At 46.1% G+C, this 18441-nt stretch overlaps 1 protein-coding gene across 1 annotated transcript in view; it reads left to right on the top strand.

Moving 5' to 3' along the window:
• Positions 1 to 18441, top strand: part of POMT2 (protein O-mannosyltransferase 2) — a 39893-nt gene that overhangs the window by 16686 nt on the left and 4766 nt on the right. The window contains 10 exon segments of the mRNA XM_036314058.1: positions 1216 to 1375; positions 2667 to 2773; positions 3432 to 3514; positions 5817 to 5926; positions 6515 to 6581; positions 9565 to 9634; positions 13380 to 13458; positions 14524 to 14675; positions 15102 to 15193; positions 16727 to 16803. Coding sequence (XP_036169951.1) covers positions 1216 to 1375; positions 2667 to 2773; positions 3432 to 3514; positions 5817 to 5926; positions 6515 to 6581; positions 9565 to 9634; positions 13380 to 13458; positions 14524 to 14675; positions 15102 to 15193; positions 16727 to 16803 — 997 coding nt within the window.

The following is an 18441-nucleotide window of genomic DNA, read 5'->3' as shown; positions in this document are numbered from 1 at the left end:
TGGTTAGGAGATCCCAGGACAACTTTATCTTTCACATTCTCCATCCTAGAGGGGAGGGAACCAGGGTAGATACTGCTTGGGAGTGTTTGTCTCCTTGCCCTCGGTGGTTGTTACATCCAGCCCTGACCTAACGGTGGGAATAGTGTACATAAAGGTTGGCTTGAATGGTCCATAGTAGTCAAGAGGATCCCTGCAGGCCCTGCAAAGTTCTGAAGCTGTACTAGAGGGCCTCGTCTTCCCCAGGGTAGTCTTTTCCAGATCATCCTTCTACCTCTGAGAGAGTAGAATACATTCATTCTATTCAAACCAAAGAGCTGGCTCATCTGGGCTTTTCTAGAAGTCAACTTGGTTTCACCATGACAACGCTCATTAAATGATGTTATCTCATTAAATGATGTTATGCTAATAAAGCCTGATCCAGGTCTCTCTGGCTTTGGGTTATCTTCTGTCTCTGCCACATTCACTTCCACCTGCCGTTTCTGGAATGCATACTCTGTGCCAGGTACTGTGCTAGGAGCTGGAGGTACAGCGGGACTTAGGTCTGGCTGTTAAGGAGCGTTTGCTCTGGCAGGGGAGGCCACCAGAAAGTGAGAAAATTGCAGCACAGTGTGTTAGGAGCTGTAAGTACAGCAAACCTTGGCACCGACTGCCCTGGCTGGAACCATGCTCCACCGCTTGCTAGCTGTATTACCTAACCTCTCTGTCCTTTGCCTTCCCCATGTGCACTAGTAAAAGAGGATAACAATAGGATCTACCCATGGGCTTAGCGAAAGTTGAAGAGTTAATTGTGTAGAGACTTGGAACAGTGCCTGACACATGGTAAGCACTTGACAAATGCTGGCTTTGACAGGTCCAGAGGTGGCAAAAGAGAGGGCTGACTCAATCCAGTGGCTTCTCTGGATTTCCCTTTGACATCCATGTGATTGGTTATCCCTTGAAGAAAAGCTTCTTGCTTACTTATCCAGGAAAGCATTGATCCCTCTCACAGAAAAAGCTCCTCCTCACTCCCACCCACACTGTGCTTCCTGCAGTTTCAAGTTTCACAAACCATGCTGTTCTTGGAGCCTCATGGTCCCCTGAGGTTAGGAGCCCTCGCATAGAGGGCACAGCACAGCCCCTCAGAGTCAGAGAACCTGTGCCCTTGCCCACTGATGCTCTTGCTTTTGAGTTTGGTTCCAGCTGCCAAACTGAACTCTGTGTCTTGTTGGTTTTCAGGCCCTTCTCTGCCCCCTGGTGGTTCTGGCTCAGCCTGACTGGCATTAATCTGGCTGGTGCTATAGGGGTCAAGTTTGTTGGCCTCTTTATCATCCTGCACGTGGGGTGGAACACCGTATCAGACCTTTGGCACCTGTTTGGAGACCTCAGTCTTTCATTGGTGAGAACCAAGTGCTTGTAGAAATGTCTTTGCTCCCCAGTATTGCTCAGCAGAGCCAGTGGCCTACCTCTGCCTCTGCTGCAGGCACGGCGTGGCTGTGTTCTGGGCCCAGGCAAGCTGGACCAGCTGCTCTCTGTAGGCAGCAGGACCGGGGAGTGGGCAATGGCTGAGAGGCTGGAGTGGTATAAAGGGCGAGGATAGACTCACATTCCTGGAATTCATTTTTGGCATTTGTTTCTGAGATGTTTTAAAAATGCTCTGCAAACTGCCCAGCTAGAGGATTCTGTCCAGTTGGGCTCATGCCAAATACTGGTATATGTCAGGCGCTGACGCAGGGGACCTTGGGTGAAATGGTCAGGGAGACTTTCTGAACTCACAGTTTTCTTTTCCCGATCCAGGCTTTTCAGATTTGGAAGCCAGTAAGGTTTATTACAATATTGTTTATTAAGGGCTGATTCTGTGCTGGGCACTATGCAATATGCGTTACCTTCCTTATCTCATTTTCTTTTCATAACAATCTTATGTGGTAGGTAGCTACTACCCTCTCTTTACAAATGAGGAAATCAAGACCTAGAGAGGTAATAATGTGCCCCAGGTCATACAGGCAATAGGGGCAGATCTAGGGTTCAAACTGAGGGAAGGCAGACTGCTTACTAAAGGCTGCTCCATTGCCTCTGAACCAAGTCCCAACAAGTTTATTTATTCAGAAAATACAGGCATGCTATCCTTTAAGTGTGAGATACAACATGCAGATGAATAAAACAATGATCCCTGCCCTCTAGAGACAATGGAGAGAGAGAGAAATAAGTGAGCAGGCAATTATAGTTTAGCCAACAAGTTCTGTGAGAGCACAGAGGAGGGTGTGACCCTGTCTCAGGTGATGCAGGAAGACTTCTGGGAAAACACTGAGGCTTGAAGTTAAATTAAGGAGCAGTCATCCATGTGATGGGTGGTGCTGGCCAGTACAGGAAGCTCGGGGAAAGTGCAGGGGATCAGTGTGACTGGGATGTACAGGGGACTGATGAGTGACGATGCTGAAGATATAGGCAGCGCTTTGTTGGTGGCGCAGTGACAGTCTGGGGTCCAGGGTGAGGGCTCGGACAGCCAGCAGGGGGCTGGCTCCTGTTCAGTCCCCGGCATTGTTTCAGTGGTGGGTGCTATGGAAAGCATTTCCACATAGTTTTTCTTTATGGCTGTTAGTTTTTCAATTTTATTATGACTATGACTTATACATGAAAACATATATAATGCACATGTAAGGTATAAGGAATAACATTGGCTCTGTCTACAGGTGACTGTGGGAAAACACCTGACTGCGCGCATCCTGTGCCTCATAGTGCTGCCGCTGGCTCTCTACACAGCCATCTATGCTGTTCACTTCGCGGTGCTGAGTCAGAGGTACAGCAGAGCCTTTCTAGCCGCTCACTCTGTCTTCCTCCTGCCTCTAAGCCCGCGGATGGGCCATGTGATTTCCTGGGTCTGTGGTTGGGATGACAGGAGGGGACCCAGGGTGTTTTCCTGTTGGTTTTCTCCTGTGTTCTATCTTTTGGGTATCCAAAATGCTCAGAAAGGCCAACACCCTTAGTAAAGAATTTCCTAACAGCCAAAAGCCCCTTCTCCCTAAACAAAGCCCCTTGTGTTTAACAGGGATGAGCCACCATAAGGTGTGCAGTTGGGATGAGGATAGTAATAACAGTAGCACCAGCAGCAGCTCCCATTTAACGAGTAGCTACCGAGTGTCAGGAATGTTCAGCATTTTGTACCCATTTTCTCATTTAATCGTAATTACTTTGAAGTCTTTAAACCCCTGTTTATAAATGAGGAGCAGAGGCTAAGCCAAGTTAGGTACCTTCCGAAGGCCCCCTAGCTAGTAAGTGGCTGAGTTGGGATTTGGACCCAGTTTCTCCTCCTCCATCACCCATGTCTGTCTCCCGATGCCTCACTGCCACTCTGGTTGTCCTTCTTAAACGAGCCAAGCAGGGCTCTTTCTAGGCTCCTGGGAAGTCATGGTTTCACTGCACTCACTGGGCTCTGCCCTGCTCCTGCTCTCCCACAGTGGTCCCGGCGATGGCTTCTTCAGCTCCGCCTTCCAGGCCCGGCTCTCAGGAAACAGCCTTCACAACGCTTCCATCCCTGAGTGTGAGTGTCTCCTGGGCCTGATGCAGGGCAGAGGGTTTTCTGGGAGTTGAATTAGAAAAGACGACTATGATAGTTTGAGTTATTTCGGTCTGCAGAGGGCAAAGTGGGAGAAAGATCCAGTTATTTCCAGTACGAGTACTCAAGAGAGGGGGTCGGGACACAGGAAGTGCAGAGGTAGACGTCCTGAGCAGCAAACTCTTTGTCCCTAAAGAGAGACTTCTCCATTGCGGCTGTGAAAACATCCAAGCCAGCTCTGTGGAAAGGCCAACCAGAGAGACTCTGTTTGGACCTTCAGGGCCACTGGTCAGTTTCCACCGTGGAGTGCTGTGGCTCGCGTGTGTTGTTATTCACAGGTAGTTACTGAGCAAGCCTTAGCCACGTTGGCAGCGGTAGGTGGACGCCCTCCAGCGTAGAGTCTGAAGTGACAGTCTGATATGACTGTCGGGTTCAGTACATAAAGTGGGGACACAGGGTGTGAGAGATAGAGTGAGTGGTCTGGGAGTCAGGCCTTGGCAGAATGTGTAGGTTTCAACAGATGGAGAGGGAGGAGAGGGCATATTGGGCAGAAGGGACAGCAGAAGGTCAGCATGGTCAAGGCCAAGGACAGGGCAAAACTCAAGGCACAGATTATTTGCAGAAAAGTACCTGAAAATAAGTTTGAAAAGATAGGTTGGGCCAGATAGTGAGGGTTTGAAATGTCTGGATGAGGTGTTTGGCTTCATTACCCAGGCATTGGAGACCCAGTGGAGGTATTGGGCAGGGCAGAGGCCAGGAAGGCTGCGCCTTAGGGAGATGACTCTGGTGGTTAAGTATAGGATGGCATGGGAGTGGAGGCAGGAGATGTCCTCTGGGAAGCTGTTGCAGGCATTGAGCTGGGCACAGAGGTAAGGCAACCGGGCATAGACAAGGGAGGTTGGACACGGAAAGGGGGGAGCAAGATGTCACTAAGGACCTGAGCCCAGGTGATTGTTTCCTGGGGCAAAGACTGTCTTTTAGTCTCCCCAGTGCCTTGTACAGTGCCCAGAGCCCTGGGCTCTCCCAGACAGTGGAAAAAATGAGAAAGAGGAAAGGCTAAGAAGTTGGTTTGGAAAGGCAGATATTGAGTTCTACATCAGAGACTTTGAGGTACTTGGGGAAATTGTGCAATGGGGCCAGTGGACTTGGAGCTGAAGCTTTCAAAGGAGGAGTCAGCCAGATAAAGGGGTGACTAATGCGGTGGCAGTGCTATGACCCATAAGGAAACTGCAGAGAGAGGAAGAGAAAAAGGGTGAGGTCAGGTCATTGGGGATGGCAGGAGGAAGGTGACCTAAGAAGGAGCTGCAGAGGAGCCATTCATGAGGGAGTATGGGGCTAAGAAGGAGGAACAGAGAGCATTTCAAAAAGCAAAGGTGGTCAGCAGTGTGCAAATTCCTGTTCATCATTTATAAAGCCGAGCTCAACTGTGATCTCTTCCAACAAGCCATCCTCTTCTTACTCCTGGGGCGAGAAGTCATCCTACCCTGTCTGGGCTCCCCCATGTCACACGTTGTCACACCTTTGCCAAAGCACTTGCCCACTGTCATGTGCTCGTCAATGCATGAAGCCCTTTTCCCCAAGACTGGGCTCGCCGTGGGTGCAGCCAGGCCTGCTCCACCTCGGATCCAAGTGTAATCGGCACAGTCTGCTGACCTAGTGAACGGACAAAGGAAGACAGGGTGGGCCATCTCTGGTGGAGTGAGACCTCTTTCGGTGGAGTGGGGAATGGCAGGGTGGCCACAGTTTGAGGGATTGAGAAAAGAGGGACAGTAAAAAGGAAATGAGGTTTACTGTGCCCTTTTTGTTTTTTTTAATTTGGAGTAAAGAAAAAGCCAAAATACCATTAAATAGTTACTCCATATGGTACTGGATTCAGAAGCACAGAAGTCTGTCTTAACCGTCTATCATACCATCATATCTTGGGGAACATTTCAGATAACGACAGAGAATGCTTCTTCCTTTATTCCATTGAATGTATGTCCAGACCTTGACTGAAGGACACGTGGGTCTAATCTTTCACTATTACAAACAGTGCTCTAATCACACTGTTACTACCCAGGTTCTTCCGAAGTGCTTAGTGGGGAGGGAAGAAGGGCACCCTGGAGTGAACTCCCTCCTAAGTTGACCCTATAGGAGTGTGAAGGCAGTGGCACACCTGCTTTGGGTATCCTCAGCCCAGTGGGGTTTGTAAGAGGGTTATGAGCCCTAGGTCTTGGGAGGCCCCTCCCAGTCAGCGGTGGCTTCTAGCACTGTACTACTCACCCCCCCCCCCCTTCCTTCCCCCTAGACCTGGCCTTCGGCTCTGTGATCACTGTGAAGAACCTGCGAATGGCCATCGGCTATCTCCACTCCCACAGGCACCTCTATCCTGAGGGCATTGGCGCCCGCCAGCAGCAGGTCCGTGAGCCTCTTCTGCACCGAACCTGCCATTCCTGTTCCTGCCGCCCGCCCTTTGCTTGCGTTGTTTCCCCTGCTTCCTGCGCTCTCTTCCTCTTTGCCGTGGCTAACTCGGCTTCTTTAGGCTTCAACTTAGGCTTCAGTGTTCCCCTCTGACCACCATGATACTGGATTCCCTGGTACTGGATTAGGCGCCAGGGCCAGGGTTTGAAGCTGCAACCCAGGTACATGCTCTTGACCAGGAATCAAACCTGAGACCCTTTGGTGCATGGGCTGACACTCTAACTACTGAGCACACCGGCCATGGCTTAATTACTTTTTAAAATGCACTAAATCCTCTCTGTTACACAAGGTACCATGCTTCTTCCTTCTTGTGGGAAAAGTCTTCTCAATGCAGAAGGAAGGAGAGAATCTCACTTAGTGCTGCTTCTGAGTCCTGCTGGGAAACGTGGTCCCTTGGGTTGGTGGCTGGGGTTCAGAAAGGCTTAAGCAATGTTGGTTTGCTGTTGATTGTCCTGTGGCTGGTTGTGCTGATAGTGATGGTCTCCTCCCTCCTCCTTCCTCCCCCTCCCCGCCACCTTCACCCAGGTCACCACCTATCTGCACAAGGACTACAACAACCTGTGGATTATCAAGAAGCAGAATACAGACTCAGGTAATGTGGGGAACTGATGCTTCTTGTGTGATTACTTACTCTCAGTCCTCCACATTTCTCATGCCTCCAGAGAAGGGTAACAAGATGGGCTTTCCTGAGCATTCTTTGACAATGTGTTTACTATCTCAGTTATCCTTTCAACAGTTATTTATTGAGCACCTGCTAGTTCAAAGTGCTATTGTCAGCTTAGGGGATTAGCAGTGAGCAAGACAGATATGATCTCGATCTCAGAGCTGCATTTTAAAGACAGCAGGACCAAAGCTCAGACTTGATTCAGACAATTACCTGGGCATGCCACCAGGGGCTGGTGAATAGCCCCAACTGGGGCACATGCTGGCTGCTCTCATTTCTAATTTAGAACACGCCACGCATTGCAGACCCTAGCATATGGTGCAGCTCCAGTTGTCTTGATATGATAGTGTTGCTGCCTACTGGTCATCCTTGGACTGGGCAGTGAGTTGGAGATCTGAGGGCCTGCCAGCCCTGTGCTGGGCCTGTCTAGGCTGCTGTCTGGTACCTCACTCAGTGCCTGCTAGTCTGCTTCTGCCTCACTGGACAAAGCTGCTCTGAGGCACACCTGTTGGGCTCTCAGGGCGTATGACATGGGCTGTATCTGGATCTTGCTTTTTTGGTCAGGCAGCTAGCTCTCTGCAGGCTATGCCTTCTGCTGCAGCTGCGAGAGAACAGAGGGCATCTCCCACTCACCTGAGCCCCTGCAGATTGTCCTGTGCCACAGGCATCCTCTGTGACTCCCCAGCAAACACCACCTGGCTCAGCCTGTCTCAAGTCAGCTGCTCCTGAGCCTTTGTGGGGAAGGGGCAGATGATCATCTGAATTTACCTTCTTTGTTCCTTTCCCCACTCCTCTTCTTGCTGTGGTTTTTGGATCAGAATATGGCATACACAGTCACTGTCTTTGCATCCTGTTTCTTAGTAATATGAGTTATGACACTCTTGGGCAGGTTCTATGTCTATACCTTTTTAATATTGGTATTGATTGGGTTTTTATTCAACAGGGCAAACTTAAGTGGTCTATCACAATGAGGTTGTTAGTGAGGGGAGACCAGCTTTACTTTGAAAGTCATGTGGGCATAGCCGAATCTTTGAACATCCCTGGTCCGTTATTTCGTTGTGGCTTGTAGGTTAAAGTAGCTGCATTTCACCCGGGCAACTAAGAACTTGTGAGAAGGCAGTGTCTGCAAGCACTGTGGGAGGTGGGCACTGTGGCACTGAGGTCGTTGAGACCTTGATGGCTATAAATTTATATGAAGTAAATTTATATGAAAGAAAACTTCCCTCCCATTGACTTTTTTAATGTCATCTTGCTAGTTAATTTTTTTAAGTTTATTTATTTATTTATTTTTTAAAATATATTTTATTGATGTTTTACAGAGAGGAAGAGAGAGACATAGAGAGTTAGATGAGAGAGAAACATCGATCAGCTGCCTCCTGCACATCCCCCACTGGGGAAGTGCCCACAACCCAGGTACATGCCCTTGACCGGAATCGAACCCGGGACCTTTCAGTCCGCAGGCCGACGCTCTATCCACTGAGCCAAACCAGTTTCGGCTTAAGTTTATTTTTTTAAAAAATATTTTTATTGACATCAGAGAGGAAGGGAGAGGGAGAGAGAAACATCAATGATGAGAGAATCATTGATCGGCTGCCTCCCACACGCCTCTACTGGGGATCGAGCCTGCAACTGGGGCACATGCCCTTGATCAGAATCGAATCTGGGACCCTTCAGTCTGTAAGCCAATGCTCTATCCACTGAGCCAAACTGGTTAGGGCTAAACTTTTAAATTGAAAGAGACCTTAAGAGTCCACATAGGAGTGGGAATCTGTGTAGTTAAGTTCTCTGATTCACTTGAGAGCCATGATTTGTGCTAGTAAATTTGTCTTCTTGACCTGGAGTGTTCGTGTCTCACTGTTTGGGATGGAAATTTGCAAGAATTCCTCTGTGTTGCTGTGATTACTGCTGATTCCTTTTCCATCGTCATCACCTTTCTAGATCCCGATCAGTTTTGACTTCTAGATGATACTGAAGTACAGCTGACTCCTGAACAATGCAGGGCTTAGGGGCACTGGCCTCTTGCGCAGTCAGAAAGCCATGTATAACTTTTGACTCCCCCAAAACTTAACTATTAATAGCCTACTATTGACCAGAAGCCTCACCAATAACATACTCAGTTGGTTAACACATACGTTATATGCTATATATGTTATAGACTGTATTCTTAGAGTAAAGTAAGCTAGAGAAAAGAAAATTATTAAGAAAATCATAAGGAAGAGGAAATACATTTGTAGTATTTATTTTAGAAATCCATATATAAGTACCTGCTCATTTTAAACCTATGTTGTTCAAGTGTCAACTGTAGTCCCTTTTTTCATCATTTCATCATTATCTTTACCTAAGACTTAGCAAGTATATTGCCAGGAACAAGATAATCACTGGAAAAATGTGCAGGGTTTAACATTTGATTTTTGAGGAGAGCTTGGAAATGGTAATTTGCATGGAATTAATTTTTGGAAGACTATTTTTTTACTACTAAAAGGAAAATCGTAGTACTACTTGCCTTCCCAGCTTAAAAATCTTCCAGTGGGGGCTTCAGTGCCTGTCAGAGATGGCCATATTTCTCGCCTGGCCCCACTGTTCACACACTCGTCCATTCCCACCCTTCCTGCCTGCCCCCTTAACCACAGGAGACCATCAAATGAGTTTTGCTCTTTCACACTTCTGTGACTTTCCCCCACTTGTTCACCTAGCAAAATTCTCCCTCTCCTTTAAGAGTCTTTCAAACTTTATTTTGGGACACACCCTTATCCAGTCTTCTGAAACAGTCGGGACCTTTCTCTCTGGGCTCTCTGTCTACTGACAGCATCTCTAGCACCTGCCAGGCACTGTAACTCCCAGTGGGCCCTCACTCAGTACTGGCCCGGTGAGCGAATGGTTTCAAGTAACAGTGCTTGTTTCTTCTTGGCAGATCCCCTAGACCCCTCATTCCCAGTGGAGTTTGTAAGACATGGAGACATCATTCGACTAGAACATAAAGAGTAAGTAAGTTTGCTCTTTGGGATAAATGAGTGGTATGGGCACCAAAGGTAAGGAGTTGTTTTTAAGCTGGAAATGAACAGAAGTCAGGTCTGAACAAGGCTCTGGCAAATGGAACAAGCTGCTGGGGGAGGACGTAGAGCCGCATTAGGAAGGTCCGTGAAATAAGCAGATGAGCCTGTGCCTACCTAGTTTGGCTCTGAGGAGCTTTGTAGTTTGAAGGTATCTTTCAGCTTCCCTTTTCTTAGAGGACAAAAGAAAAAACTTCAGTTGCCCAAGCTGCTTCTTTTTTTTTTTTTAATTAAATCTTTATTGTTCAGATTATTACATTTGTTCCTCTTTTTCCCCCCCATTACTCCCCTCCTCCCAGTTCCCACCCCACCCTCCGCCCTCACTCCCCACCCGCTGTCCTCATCCATAGGTGCACGATTTTTGTCCAGTCTCTTCCCGCATCTCCCACACCCCTTTTCCCCCAAGAATAGTCAGTCCATTCCCTTTCTATGTCCCTGATTCTATTATAATTACCAGTTCATTCTGTTCATCAGATTATTTATTCACTTGATTCTTAGATTCACTTGTTGATAGATGCATGTTTGTTGTTCATAATTTGTATCTTTACCTTTTTCTTCTTCTTCCTCTTCTTAAAGGATACCTTTCAGCATTTCATATAATACTGGTTTGGTGGTGATGAACTCCTTTAGCTTTTCCTTATCTGTGAAGCTCTTTATCTGACCTTCAGTTCTGAATGATAGCTTTGCTGGATAAAGTAATCTTGGTTGTAGGTTCTTGGCATTCATCACTTTGAATATTTCTTGCCACTCCCTTCTGGCCTGCAAAGTTTCTGTTGAGAAATCAGCTGACAGTCGTATGGGTATTCCCTTGTAGGTAACTGAGTTTCTTTCTCTTGCTGCTTTTAAGATTCTCTCTTTGTCTTTTGCTCTTGGCATTTTAATGATGATGTGTCTTGGTGTGGTCCTCTTTGGATTCCTTTTGTTTGGGGTTCTCTGCGCTTCCTGGACTTGTAAGTCTATTTCTTTCACCAGGTAGGGGAAGTTTTCTATCATTATTTCTTCAAATAGGTTTTCGATATCTTGCTCTCTCTCATCTTCTGGCACCCCTATAATTCTGATGTTGGTACGCTTGAAGCTGTCCCAGAGGCTCCTTACACTATCTTCGTATTCTTTTTTCATTTTGCTTTTCCAGTTGGGTGTTTTTTGCTTCTTCGCATTTCGAATCTTTGACTCGATTCTTGCGCTCCTCTGGTCTGCTGTTGGGTGTCTGTATAATATTCTTTATTTCAGTCAGTGTATGCTTAATTTCTAGTTGGTTCTTTATCACAATATCGAGGGTCTCATTAGATTTCTTGAGGATCTCACTACATTTATTGGCAGTTTCTAGAAAATTATTGAAAGACCTTAAAATTGCGGTTTTTAGCTCTATATCCTCCATTTCTGTCATGTTTCTTTTTCTCCGCATTTTTTATGCTTTCTTGGTGCACCCCCTTGTGGTCTTTGTGCGCAGTCTTGTTGTAGTTAAGCCTTGATTGTTGTCGGCAATACTGGGGGTGATTTGACCTCCAGGCCAACTGGCTATGAGAGTCAGCTGTGTCTGCAGTGGGAGAACTTCTGTGCTGGATCTCTAGGGCGGTGCTAATCTAGCGTTTGCCTGAGGCTATCCGGCAAATGGCTCTGTGCAGGGCTTGGGCGGGTGGGTCCCTGGGGATCTACAGGGCGGGCCGGAGCGAGCAGTTATGGCGGCTCTCAGTTCCGTCCCTAGGGGCTCTGCCTCACAGAGTCCCAGCAACCATTGCAAACCTCGGAGAGAAAGCTGCCTTCGAGTTCCGACCCAAGCCAGACAGTCCCACTTCTCCCGTTTGAGTCTGGGTCCCTAGAGACTCACCCGGATCTGGAGCTCAGAGTCTGAAACTCCCTCCCGATTGAAAACAACAACCACGCCCTCCACCGCCAGCCCGCTCCGCGCACACTCCGCACCTTAGTATTTCACTTCAGCACTGCACCTCCTCTGAGTCTGGGTATGATATTCTCTTTCCTCCTAGTTGTAGAATTTCCACTCAGCCAGCCTTCCTGTGGTTCTGGGTGATGTCCGTTCCGTCTTTTAGTTGTATTTTTGAAGTGGTTGTGCGAGGCAGCAATCTCTGGTGTTTACCTATGCCGCCATCTTGGTTTCTCCCAAGCTGCTTCTTAAGTGACTACCTTTAGAAAGATGTAAACGTGTTTCCAAGAATATGGCAAATTAGTTTATTTACCCAACGTTATCCTTGAAAATGACTAATATGAAAACTGGAATAAAAATATAAAACTGGAATAATATAAGAGCATCTTCTAGAAAGCATCAAAGAGCTGATAAGATAGTAAGGAGTTACCAAGTCAAAATCTAAATGAAAGGGAGGATCTGAGAGAAAAGGGGGACACTGTAGCCACTTCTGCCATGATCCCACAATCTTGAGTGTTGAACTTTGGTTTGGACTGCCTCTTAACAGAGGGAGTTTTAAAGTCAAAGTTCTAGGTTCACCCAAAGTGGTAAGTTTACTAAGTGATCCTTCCCCCAAATTGGGAGCCCCAAAAGGGTTAGGGCTGGGTAAATTTGCCCTGTCCACGTGTACTCTGGAAAAGTTACTGTGGTGCTGAGCAGAGTGTGCTTGGGAGGGGTGAAGCGGGGGTTGGGAGGCTCTGTCTCTGGTGCCTGAGATGTTGTAACTACCAGTTGATCCTCACATGGGTTTGCAGCCCAACGTTATTTCACCCGGATGGTCTCAAGATCTTCAAGCCAGGAATTTAAATGCACATAATCCTAGATTGGCAATGTTTCCTAGCAGCCTGGTGAAAGGCAAATTAAGACAGTTGTGCCTTAAGACAGTTCTCTCTTCTAACTTCTAAATCTTTTTGGAAAAAACATTGTTACCTATTCTTATCAATGGTTTTTTGGTGACAGTGAATAATAATTAAATAGTATAAATAACTAAACACACAAGGAATAGGACCCCACATGCAAGAATAAGCAGGAACAATACATAGCAGAAGCAGCCCTCAGAAGTTTCATATACTAGAATTTTCAGATACAGATTTTTTTTAAAAATCAGAATTTTATATATATAGAAAAGCTATGAGAGTTTTTTTTTCTGGTATGATCATGGATACTTAAAATTTTAATTTCATTATTAAATAATTTTTATTTTTTAATAAATTAAAATTTATTAAATTTATTTTTGAGAATTTCCAGAATTTTTATAATGAACATCTATTTCTTATTATGGATTAAAATAAGCACAAAGTAAATAAAAGCTAAATTAAACTCCTATTTTCCCTATAGATCCCCACTTTATAAAACTGGTGGTGGGAATAGAAAATAGATAGGAGAGAGAGGTTTCTATCTCTGGGATATGCAGATTATAGATTTTAATATTCTTCTACCCACACCTGCAAGCTAAGTGCTTCAAAGCCACCAAATGTGTTGTCACTACCTCCACCCGCACCTTCCACCTGAAGGTAGCCCCTTTCTTGGCACACAGTCCGGTACTCCTACCATTTGTCCCTCCTGGTTTGAGCAGTTCTCCAGTTCTCTAGGTATTTCTTGTGAGTAAATAGTCAAGGAGTTCCTGATACACTGAATTTCCTATTCAGGTTCTTTTTAAGATCTGAACAGGTGACTCTAAGTATCCTTTGTTAAAGAAGAAACGACACATCTCTTTTCTTTCAGATAATGGAACTTTTCTCTTCTAACTTCTAGGACCTCTCGGAACTTGCACAGTCACTATCATGAGGCCCCCCTGACCCGGAAGCACTACCAGGTCACTGGCTATGGCATAGTAAGTGAGCAACTGGAGTGTGCGCAGCCTGACTCAGGGCCATATGGCAGAACACATCCTCCCCAGAATTCTGGCATTTTCCTAAGGATGGAGGCTGTACAGGGACTCAGCATTTGGGAAAAGCAGCCTATGAAGTCTATCTGTTTCCATCTCTCTCCTCCCATAATAACCACGCCACTTTATGTTCTGACACTTAATAAATGTCAAATATGAATACTGTGTGGGTCCCTTTTAAATCTACATTGGATGTAGACGCCACAGACCCACAATGTGACCCCAGATGACTGTGGACATTTATCCTTTGCCAGGTCCCAAATCCCTGTTTGCCTTGTTTTTAAGGATTACTTCCCTCTGCAGAGGGATATTCACCACATTGCTTTTGGATTTTTACTACCTTGGGTGATGCAGTTCATAGAGGAAGCTCAATGAGTACTTATGGCTTGGACAGTAATTTGAAAACAAAAACAAGAGGGTAACTAGACTTATAACTATCAGTTACGTTCCCCTCCAAGGGCTTTGGTGCATCAGTAAAAATTCTGGGTTTCATAAAATGGATTTTCCAACCCTGTTTGCTCATCCCAGTGTGTGCTAGAGCCAAGACTCTGAGCGTCACCTTTTTCTTGTGGGCATCTCCCGAGGAGAATTAGGCACAACTGTCTTAATTTCCAAGTACAGTGTCCAGGCCAGACCTTGCTGGCTTAGCTGAATGGGTGTCCACATGGCCAAGGTCATGGATGCAAATGGCCCAAATCGATTTCTGTTGGCTCAGGGTGATGTCTTGAGTTTGGTTTAAGGGCAGAAACATCTATTTGGAATTTAAACTCTTGTCCTATGAAGTGCAGGCTTGGACATCAGGTTCCAGGAGTTATACTAACTTTCTTGGTTGGGATAGTGAGTGCTGAAGCAGTATCCATCACTTGAAATATTTCCAGGCCCTTTTGTTCCCTTCCCCCCTCAGTCATTGAAGTCAGTTTAGTCTTTGACCTTTGTAACATGGGGCATCTGAAATGTCTTCTCTAAAGTCATATTATTTTCTTTGCATTTTTTCCTTGCCTTATGTGTTAGAATGGGACAGGGGACTCAAATGATTTCTGGCGGATTGAGGTTATAAACAGAAAATTTGGAAACCGGATCAAAGTGCTGAGAAGTCGAATTCGCTTCATTCATCTGGTCACAGGCTGTGTCCTGGGCTCCTCGGGAAAGGTTCTGCCCAAGTGGTGAGTCTCTGGGGTTTTGATGTTCCAGTTGAGGCTCATGCTGTTCCTTTCTCACTACAAGCATTCCAGAAGATTCAGTCTCCCAGTTGTCAATGTTCACCTAATGTTTGCTTATTTTGAGTGGTAGGTGGAGGGAGAAAAGCATCAGGTGTGTTGTAGAGCACAGAGTTCCAGAGTTCCCCTGGTGTTTTATGTGCTCTGATAGTTGAAGGTTTGTACATGTGCAAATGTTTGTACTCTCTGGATCTATCTGTCTTTCTAAAATGGGAATACTGTGTGCTAGAATACTCCTAGGATAGCTCAAGGTTGAAAAAAGCATGGCCACTGGGTTGAAAAGAGAGGGGTTCCATGGATGTAAGGGCAGTTAACAGTGCTCTCTGGTGAGTTTCAGGTCTTCTGGGAGACACCTGTGACTGTTTTTCACAGGGGCTGGGAGCAGCTGGAAGTTACTTGCACTCCGTACCTAAAGGAAACCCTCAACTCCATCTGGAATGTGGAGGACCACATCAATCCCAAGTGTGAGTGAGGTTACTTCCTGGGCTGCCTCTTACGGGAAACAAACCTTTTAAACTGCTGTTGCCTTATCTTATTGTTTCCACTTTCTTCCTTTTTAAACCCAATCTCTTCATATGAGTCGTCTAGCGAGGCGGGTCCTTTTGCTTCCCATCCACTTACACTTTCTCTCCTTGAAATGACCAGTGACCTCACTCGAGGCCAGAGCTACTTGTCTCTTCTCATTTTCCTTGTCTTTCACCAGATTGGACTCTTTTCTCCGTGGCCTCTGTAATGCAGGTCTGTCTGTCTCATCTCCTTCTGGACTCTTCTCCCTCCTGCACCATGGGCACCTCCCACCCTCAAGGCTTAGAGTAGGCTGGTGCTTTCCCTCTATGCCCCTGTGTAGAGCTCCTCCACTCCCCACATCCAGCCAACACGTTTACAGAAAGTGACAGCCACAGCCCTGGCCTGGGCCCTGTATCTATACTCCCAGGCTCCACTGTGACATTTCCACATCAGTGTCATCTTCAACTCAGCGAATCTTTGGATTCATTGCCAGTTCTTTTAGACTGCCCTCTTCTTGCCTGACTTCTTTTCTCACTGCTTCCCATTTCATTCTTTTTTTTTTTTTTTTTAATATATTTTATTGATTTTTTACAGAGAGGAAGGGAGAGGGATAGAGAGTTAGAAACATCGATGAGAGAGAAACATAGATCAGCTGCCTCCTGCACACTCCCTACTGGGGATGTGCCCGCAACCAAGGTACCTGCCCTTGATAAGAATCGAATCTGGGACCCTTGAGTCCGCAGGCTGATGCTCTATCCACTGAGCCAAACCGGTTAGAGCCCTATTTCATTCTTTTACCACTAATTTAACCAACCAGCTAATTAATTACCTAAATAAACTCTTTTTTTTTTTTTTTAATCCTCACCCAAGGTTTTTTCTCATTGATTTTTTAGAGAGAGTGGAAGGGAGAGGGAGAGATGGAGAAAAACATCCATGTGAGAAAGACAAGACACATTGATTGGTTGCCTCACCAGGGTTGGGGATTGAGCTCCCAAATGAGGTATGTGCCCTTGACTGGAATCGAACCCGGGATCCTTCAGTTTGTGGACCAGTGCTCTATCCACTGAGCCAAATCAGCTAGGGCTTAGCAACTCTTTATTGAGTATGACAGAACCATGTGGGGCCCTGGGGAGATATTGGTGAATGAGATAGACTTGGTCCCTATCCTTGCAGCCTTTCTGCCTAGCAGGGAGGGCAGCTGGGCCAGTACCGAAATGAAGGGTGACTGTGCCAAGAGCTGCCAGAGCACCCAGGCCTTGTCGTCTGTTGCCTTTGTATTTCTCAGAATGCATGATGAGTGCTTAATACAAGCTGAAGGAATAATCAAGAATTGGGCCAAGTTTTCTTCCATCTCCCCAACACTTTCACCTACTTGATAGTCCGCTTGTCAGGAAAGCTGCACTCAGACTCTGGCAGCTGTGTGGATGCATGGACAGCTGTGAGAGCGAAGGTGTGACAAACGTTTCCTACTCGGTCATTTCTTTTTCTAGTGCCGAACATCAGCCTGGACGTGCTGCAGCCCAGTTTTCCTGAGATCTTGCTGGAGTCCCACATGGTGATGATCCGGGTAAGAGGGCCCCCTCTCATTTGGTGTTTTCTCGAAGAGCTTGGGGCCATCCACAAATTCAGATCACAAACCAGTAGCATGGTTTAGATCCACTGCCCCCTTGTGGAGGACTTTGAAAGTGTCTTCACTTACTGGTTGAGTTGGTCTTTAAAGGCATTTCTGTTGATCACAGAGTGATGGTGGTGATGAAGATGATGACAATAATGATGACACCAGTGAAAACTTATGTAGCTCTTATGTGCCAGGCGCTACTCTAAGGGCTGTACACGTACTAACTCATTTAATACTTACTACAATCCTATGGAGATTATTGTTCCCGGTTTACAGAGGAGAGGACTGAGGTACAGAGATGAATACCTTGCTTAGAGTCACACAGCTAAATGTGGGAGGCGGATCCAGGCTTCAAAGCCAGGCTGGCAGGCTCTCCGAGTCAGTGCTAGTCCCACTACCTTCCTCTGGCTCGAAGTGATTCTCCAGGCTGTTCAAGTGGCAGAGCCCTGAAAACCAGTGTCCTTGGTTGAAGAGTGACAGTACATTCCATCATAGGAAGTTATGATTAATTAAAATAAAGAGCTAATTTGAGTGTGTTGTTTACACGCAGCATAAAATCCCAACCATGAGCCACTCCTGTTGCAGACAGAGACAAACCATTAGGGTACATGGCTGATTCTTTTGAAGGTTTTTAAGACTCATTGCTTGTGCTCTGTATCATTAGAAACTGACAGCAGTTGTAGCATCAGAGGTTTAAAAACAATTGAGAGAGGAAATCCTTAAATTGAGCAATTCTACCCACTAGCTTAAATTCTCCCCTGTGGTTGGAAAGACCCTGCTGCAGTTTTGATGTTCAGGGGAAACCCCTTTACTCTGGTTTAGGAAGAACCGGTATTCTGTAGGAACGGTGTTGAAGAATCACTGTTTCTCAGCCCACAGGGTTGCAGAGAGGTGTAGCAGTTGTTATTTCCCCCTATGAGCTGATGGCAAGTGGACTTTCCTGGAAGTGATTATGGAAGCAGTGTCAGTAAATACAGTTGACTTAAACCACCAGATTAAATTTAAAAATTCAAATTTTGTCATTTCTGCACTTTGGCAGGTGATGAGTTGACAGCAAGCAATCTCTGGGTCACTTCCTCTCTGCCTCTCTGCTTGTAGCTGTCACTTTGGCTTGATGACATAGTTGTTTTCAATACATGTCTGTCAGTCTAAGTATCATTCTGGGTCTAGGTAGAATTTTAAGACTAAGTCTAACTAGTCTTATTTCCTCTTTCATCATTGAAGAGTTAGAGTCCAACAAGAAAAGGGACATTTATTTTATTATTGAAGAGGAAGAGTCCAAGAAGAAAAGGGACATAGGGGACTTACTCAGCCGATGTAGAGTCAGAACAGGGAGAGAGACCACAATAGTCTAGATCACAGAAAGTGCAGGGGAGAGCGGGGAGGGCCTAAGGCTGGCAGGAAAGGCTGCCGTGCCTGGTGAGGTTAGCTGGATCAAGCCCGCTCTAGGTTTTAAGCAAAGAGAATAGTGTACAAATGCATATGCCTATACTGGTTACAGATTTTTCCTTTCTTCAGTTTCTTGGTTTAGTAAAGGAGCACATTTCTCAGAGTTTAATTTAGTGAGTAGGCTGCCCTTAGATTATT

The sequence above is a fragment of the Myotis myotis genome, unplaced genomic scaffold, assembly GCF_014108235.1.
Source record: "Myotis myotis isolate mMyoMyo1 unplaced genomic scaffold, mMyoMyo1.p scaffold_m19_p_1, whole genome shotgun sequence".
Classification (NCBI taxonomy): domain Eukaryota; kingdom Metazoa; phylum Chordata; class Mammalia; order Chiroptera; family Vespertilionidae; genus Myotis; species Myotis myotis.
The sequence above is the reverse complement of the archived record's forward strand: the minus strand, read 5'-3'. Positions and strand labels throughout refer to the sequence as shown.